Raw genomic sequence first — 7,360 nt, forward strand, 5'->3', positions numbered from 1 at the left:
ATTTTACACACATTGGGAGAGTGCAGTGAGGTGTGTTTGTGAGTGTGCTGTGCGTGTGGCATCATAAACATGTTCACAAGAGGAGAACGGAGTTGTGGAGAAGACCAGGGACAGGAAGAAGCATCAGGAAGGGAAACTGGGGACAGAACTATGAAAGCCCCTTAAGCCTGAGATGTGTGACACTGACTCTGGAGGAGATAGGTGGTGCCCCCTGAACCTGCTAATGCTTCAAAAGCACCTTCCTGACCCCCGCCTGCATCTCCTTGTTTCGGAAGCTGTACACAATGGGGTTCAGCGTGGGCGTCACCAGGGTGTAGAGTGCAGCCACCACCTTGTCTTTCTCGAAGGTGTAGCTGGAGGCGGGGCGGATGTAGGTGTACATCACGGGGCTGTAATAGAGAGACATCACAATGAGGTGGGACGAGCAGGTGGAGAAGGCCTTCTTTTTGCCCTCCGCGGAGCGGATGCGCAGGATGGCCCTGATGATGAAGCCCTAGGAGATGCAGGTCAGTGTGAAGTCCCCCACGGCCAGAGTGATGTCAGCTATGTACACCATCACCTCGTTGATCCTCACAGGGCTGCAGGACAGGGCCAGCAGTGGGGGTATCTCACAGAAGAAGTGGTCAATGGTATTCGGCCCACAGAAGGTGAGCCTCAGGATGAGACCCGTGTGCACCCAGGAGTTGGTGACAGCGATGGCCATGACAAGGCTGAGCAAGGCCACGCACGTGCAGGGGTTCATGATGGTGCTGTAATGAAGGGGGAAGCAGATGGCCACGTAGTGGTCGTAGGCCATGGTGGTAAAGAGCACCATCTCAGCCCCCAGGGACCAGGTGAAGAAGAAGAGCTGGGACATGCAGCCGCTGTAGGAGATGGTGCTCTCCGCGGACAGCATGGTCCACAGCACCTCGGGGATGATGCTGGTGGTGCAGACGATGTCCACTGTGGCCAGCCCCAGCAAGAGTATGTACATGGGCGTGTGCAGCGTGGCATTGCAGATGATGGCGACCACAATGAGCATGTTGCCCAGGAACGCAACCATGTAGATGAGGAGGAGGACACAGAAGAGCACGCCCTGCAGCTCAGGGTTCTTGGTGAGCCCCAGCATGATGAACTGAGTGACCACGGTGTGGTTCATCCTGCCTGGGACAGGTGCCAGGGGCTGCTCGGTGCACCACAGGGGTAAAGGACCCGGAGGTGTCGCCAGGGCACACTGGGGAGGGGGTTGTGCCTTGCGATATGAATATGGGTTGGTGAACGCCGCAGCCCGAATCCCTTAGGACGGAGCTCTGGTGTCCAGGCAGGGTCCTCTACTCTCCAGGCGGGTTCCACTCTCTGGTGCGCGGTCTTCCATGGAAGACTGGAATAAACTAATGGCAAAGGTTGGGGAGAAAATACAAGAGAAATAAATGACTTAATATGCTCCAGTACTGTGGTTCTGTGGCCTCAGCCACGTGTCTGAGAATGATTTCCACTTATGTCCTAATATACACGTCCTGTGCAATATAAGCCAAAAACATGCACCTCGGTCATCCCGCTGACTGCACGCAATTCAGGTCTTACCTGAAACACACCTGAGTTGGAGTATCTGCAACAGTGGAAGCTGGCAGGCCAGTCATACTGGCAGCCTTTTCAGGGAAAAATGCCAGGTATAATATTTTGAGGCTGTATATTCATGGAATCACGGGCAAATCTATTGTAATCCAAATGATAAGCAATTCAATCAAATGTCTGGGTTGGCATTTTTTCTCCAGTTTGATAAGTAAATTACTAAAATTGAATGAACTATGTGTTTTGCTGTCATATCATATTAAAGGAATTATCCTTAAAAGTGTGAAGACCTAGATTTGTGTGTTTGTCATCACAGCTGTAATTAGCCATTTAACCTCTGTAAGCTTCAGTTGCATCTTTCTAAAAACTGCATAAATTTATTCCACATGACGTAGGTGATCTTCTGAAGGACACCTGAAGGATAGGGACAGCTGCAGACACTTCCTGAAACCAGTCATCAGGACTCCGGACGACCTGGTTCCGTGCTATCCAAACATCTCCAGCATTCTGTCTCCTGCCTGCTCTTAGCCTGTTGTATATGTTTCTTTTTATGCACTGACAGTTACTGACATGAGCTCCCATCTTTCAGCTCTAGAGCAATCCAGGGAAACTGGGAAGAGTGTTCAAGCAATTGTAAATTCATTCTTTTCTTGTTTTACCAATGTCCTTGATCTTTTCAGAGATTGGGCTGTATCTCTAATATCTAAATTTTAAAAAGGCATAAATAAAATCGTCCTTGCAAGGACCCCACCTGTGTGGTTGCTGCCTCAAGCCCGCAGTCACCTGTGTTAAATAAACCCAGAGTGCCGAGGCTCCGAGTATAGCTCCTCAGACTGGAATGCACAGGTAAAGCCCTGGGAACCTGCCCCTGTGCCAATCACTTGTCATGGTGTGACAAGCTGTGGCAGCCACTCCAGACATGCTATCCTTTTGTTCTCACAACCTAAGGAGACTTAAATCTCCTGTCTCTGTATAGTGAACACAGAAACACTGCAAGAGAGAGACAGTAACCGTGACTGGGAGCACCAGTCTCCAGTGGAAGGGCCGAGATGGGCACCTGGGTTGTCTGAATCCAAAGAAGTTGCTCTTGACCTCTGTTAGACGCTTTCAGGCAAAACCTCAAACAGGGTGACGAACGCACACAAAACCTAATAATGCAGAAGTCTGAAGGCAGAGGGGTGCTGTGTTAAGCATGAGAGGGGATCCTGAGCAGGAAAACGCAGACAGGCAGTTTGTACTTGGCATTTAATTCAAATATTTGGATATTACAAGGATATGTAATGGAAATGATGACAATGAATACTTAAGATATCGAGAGCTGAATGCTTTCAAGTGATGTGAGGAGGTCTTGGCCTGCCTGTTTCACTTTAATAAAAAACAACACATCCACCAACAGAACAGGGCAGAAAGCCCAGCAATAAACGCAAGTACCAATAGTCAGCTCACTTCTCAGGGTGCCCAGGGAAGGGCAGTCTGTGTGACCATGTGAAGGACAGAGCTGGACCCTACTGAAGCCCTACTCAGAAGTGGATGAGGTGGGACCTGGAATTGGGGAGCCTCCGGAACCCAGCCTCGGGGGTCTGGGCCGCCGACTGGGTGTGTTTGGAGAGGATGCCAAAGCTCAGGCTCAGGGCCAGACAGAGGAGTGTGGATCCCTAAGAGCACAGAACTCCGCAGGGCAGAGGACACAGTGGGCAGTGTGTGGAGAGACAATCAGGCAGTCTCATGATTTCGTGGAATATTTTTCCAAATTTTTTTCCCAGATTACCAAATAAATATGTTAATAAAAGAATAAGCAGAGCAGGTTTGGTTGATAACATATGATTTAATTAACTCTAGTTATAAAGGTGTTTTCATTCAACAAGTATTCACAGGTCATATTTGTGCTCATTGCTGTGGGGTGGGGGTGGGGTCCAGGACTGCATGACTCAGTGTGGTGTGCCAGCCACCTGGGGCCTCCTGCTCCTTCAGCCTGGGTCCCTCAGTGCTCCTTGTCCCTGACTCCCCATTGTTCTTCCTCTCTCCTGCTCTTCAAGGTGGCACTGTGTGCACCTGTGCTTACCTGCACTTACCTGCGCTCACCTGTGCTTACCTGTGCTCACCTGTGTGCACCTGTGCTCACCTGTGTGCAGCGTTTGAGGAGTGTGAAGGGAGAGGGCAGAGAGTGCAGGGACCACTCTGGGAACAGTGCTGACAGGTGAGAAGCCTGGAGTAGAACATGGCCCTCAGCTTCCTCAGAGGATGGGTCAGCTCCTGGGCTGAGGTGCCTGTGCAGTGTGACAGCAGAGGTGTGAAAGCATAGGACTGGCCCAGACCATGACGAACTGAGGCCTTGGCTGTGGACAGGTGGATGATGGGGAGAAGTACCAGTCTCTGAGGAGGAGGAGGCAGGCTGCGTGCCCAGTTTAGGAGGACAGCCCTGTGAGCAGCATAGCAGATGGGCTCAAGGAGACAACAGGGTCCAGACAAGGCTGAGCCTTCAGTTTGTGGAACAATATCCATCCAGTTAAATTTAATATTAAGATTTATTTATAATTACTACCTGCTGGAATAAAATAAGTATCTTATATCACATAAAACTACAGACAGGGAAATGGAAAGGCTGATCTGAATTCCTTGCCAATAATCATTAGTCACTCTGCAGAGGAGGGGACCGAGGCCCAGCATGCACACCAACATGGAAGACACACACCAAGCAGCAGGGCCTCCCTGCACCCACTGCTTCGCTCAATCTTGAGGCCAGGGCCGAGCACCAGGACGTTAACATTCATCCTCCACATGAGCTGAGGGCTGAAGTTTGACAGACGCACTCACTGTCACACACACAGGCAAAAGGGAAACCTAAAGCCATGGAGGCTAAAGACAGAATTCCCTCATGCTGTGATCTTACAGCCACCACCAACTGCTAGAGCTCAGCACTAGCTCCATCTTTATCACCATCAGGAGCAGCATCACCACCACCATTATCATCCTCATCACCACCATCACTATCATCACCACTAACATCACCATCATCATCCATCATGATCATCACCACCATCATAACCATCATCACCACCATCACTATCAGCACCACCATCACCATCATCACCACCATCACTATCATTACCACCAACATCATCATCACCACCATCACTATCATCACCATCATCACTATCATCAACACCATCACTGTCAGCATCACCATCAGTACCATCAGCACCATCAGCACCACCATCACTATCAGCATCACCATCATAACCATCACCATCAGCACCACCATCACCATTATCACCACCATCACTATCATCACCACCATCATCATCATCACCACCATCACTATCATCCCCACCATCACTATCAGCACCATCATTACCACCATCAGCACCATCAGTACCACCATCACTATGAACCACCATCATCAGCACTCACTACCATCACCAACATCAGCACCATCTCTATCAGCACCACCAACATCAGCACCATCAGCACCATCACTATTAGCACCACCATCAGCAGCACCGTCACCACCATCACTACCATCAGCACCATCAGCACCATCACTATCAGTACCACCATTGCTGGCACCATCAGCACCATCACTACCAACACCATCAGCAGCAGCACATCTCCATCATCAGCACCTTCGGCACCATCACCATTGTCACTGACTGCTATCAGATGTGTTTACCTGTGCCATCTCTGTGAAAAATAGAGGGACTCTTGTGAAGGGCTGCATGGTGCAGGTACAGAGATAACAGCACACCACAGCAGCCACTGGGTTCCGGGGACAGGTGGGTGCCCACTAAGCTGTCCCCCAGGCTCCTGAATGACTCTGGACAGCCTGCCCCTTGGCAGCTCTTAGAGGTGATGTGAAGTCAGTTAGTTGAGGCTTGGTCTAACAAATGTGTTACCTTCTCTCCAGCTTGGCTTCCCTCGCAGCTCAAGTACTGGGAGGTGAATGTGGGGGTTTCTCAGTTTTATAGGGTTCACAGTGATCAAGAAGAGGAAGGCTTGGGAGATCAGAGCACTTGGGAAGGCAAAGGAATTACAGAAAGAAGACGTGTGAGTGCCAAGGGAGGGTGCCAGCGCCCGCACGCAGGCCTGGGCTCTACCCAAGCAACAGCCTAGGAACAGTCCAGATGCTGCTACCAAGCGTCCTACATCCAGGGAGCCCCTCGTCCCAGGGAGCCCCTCAGTCCCTGCATTCCGGCCACACGTGAACTCTAGAGCATTGTGGTCTCCCAGGCTTGGCAGAGACAATCATTCAACTGTGACTCCCCACTGGCTGTGCGGCAGAGCGAGCCACAGACTCGGGTACACAGAGGGGAGTGCACCCAGGTCACGCGGAGCACTGGCACAGGCCATCCCTGGAGTGTGGAGGCCCGGGTAGCCGAGCCAGCCACAGGCGCTGACCAGTGTAAACAGGGGCTCTCCCCCAGAGGTTCCCCAGCTGCTCCTGCTACAGTGTGCTCCCCTCACCTGGCTTCCTGCCAGGCCCAACCTGTGCTGGCCATGGGCAGGGATCCCGGCCTCGGATCCGCACCCCCAGGCAGAGGGATAAATAGGCTTTGGGTTATGTTACAACCTGTGGATGGATTTTGTCTCATGCTGCAGCTGAAAAACTAAGTGAAGTGTTGCTGGTCCCTGCCATCCCTGCTCAGGCCATTTCATGTGACCGTGACCATCAGACAGCACGTCCACACACACTCACCGTGGCTCTGTGCAGCGCACCGCCATGACAGCAGGATTCAGACGGAGACTCTACGTGCTCTGGGACACTAGCGTGAAGACAGCGGGGCTAAATACCTGCCATGGGGGTGGGTCCCGGCTCCCTCATGCCCCACGGCCCTGACCCAGCACTGGGGCCCCAGGGAAGGGCAACTTGGACCAGCTGCCAACATGGCAGCCCCAGGGCTCTCTGAGGAGCAATCAGCTGCCTGCACTGATCACCAATTACCGGAGGACTTGGCCTCGGTGTCATCACCTGCCGTGAAGACCAGAAGCCTCCCAGGGAGATATCCTCATGGAGTGGGAGCCTGAATAATGAGAGACCCTGGGAATGCTGGCAGGGGACTCAAGGAATGAGTAGGTGGACATCGTTAGGAAAGCAATTACTTCTGTGGGGTCTCCACCCTGTCCCAGTAGAAATTAGAGAGGAGCTCAGTTGCAGAGCACTTTCCTAGCAAGTGCAGGGCCCTGGGTTCAATTCCCAGCTCCGGGGTGGGGGTAGGGGCAAAGAATAAAAAAATTCAGAGAGAAAGGGTGGCAGGAAATGAATTCTGAGATGGAGGTTGCAGTCACATTTGTAGAAGTTCATTCTGTACTGTGAGGGCTTTCACTTGGTGAAGGCAACAAACAACCTTCAGCTAAATTTCTTTCTAAAATGAACTATTTGGAAGCCTGTTCTGCTTGTCCTTTTGGTGTAGTTTATGTTTGCCACATACAAGTCCACCAAGCTGTGTGACACACTCATGATGAAGGGACGTTCATGCTGTCCCCAGGGCTGGATGGACTCAGGTGTACAGGTCCACAGGGCACACAAGGTACATCTCCATGTTCTCCACACAGGCTTCCTTGCCCTGTTTGTTGGTTGAGAGAAAAGCTCTGTGGGCGAATGCTAGGCGCTCTCGCAGTGTCCAGCCAGGGAGTGAGCTAATACGTATTTAAAATTCATAGCAAATTTAACCAAATATGTCGGACTGTCCCAAGAAAGCAAGAGATGGGCAGCAAATCCATGGGGTTGCAGTCACACGTTCAAGTTGAAATCAAATGGTTCTCTTAAAGAGCATCTGCTGTTCAGGTGGTGGGCACGGCATAGTCTGTTCCA

The 7,360-nt window shown here is 51.4% G+C and overlaps 1 protein-coding gene across 1 annotated transcript; it reads right to left on the reverse strand.

Moving 5' to 3' along the window:
• Positions 1–220: 220 nt before the first annotated feature.
• On the reverse strand, positions 221–1,138 carry LOC107160322 (olfactory receptor 13G1). Its single transcript, XM_015507006.1, is given in 1 exon segment — positions 221–1,138. A coding segment is annotated over 1 exon segment (918 nt).
• Between the last annotated feature and the right edge of the window lie 6,222 nt (positions 1,139–7,360).

The sequence above is a fragment of the Marmota marmota genome, unplaced genomic scaffold (genome assembly GCF_001458135.2).
Source record: "Marmota marmota marmota unplaced genomic scaffold, marMar, whole genome shotgun sequence".
NCBI classification, from domain to species: Eukaryota; Metazoa; Chordata; class Mammalia; order Rodentia; family Sciuridae; genus Marmota; species Marmota marmota.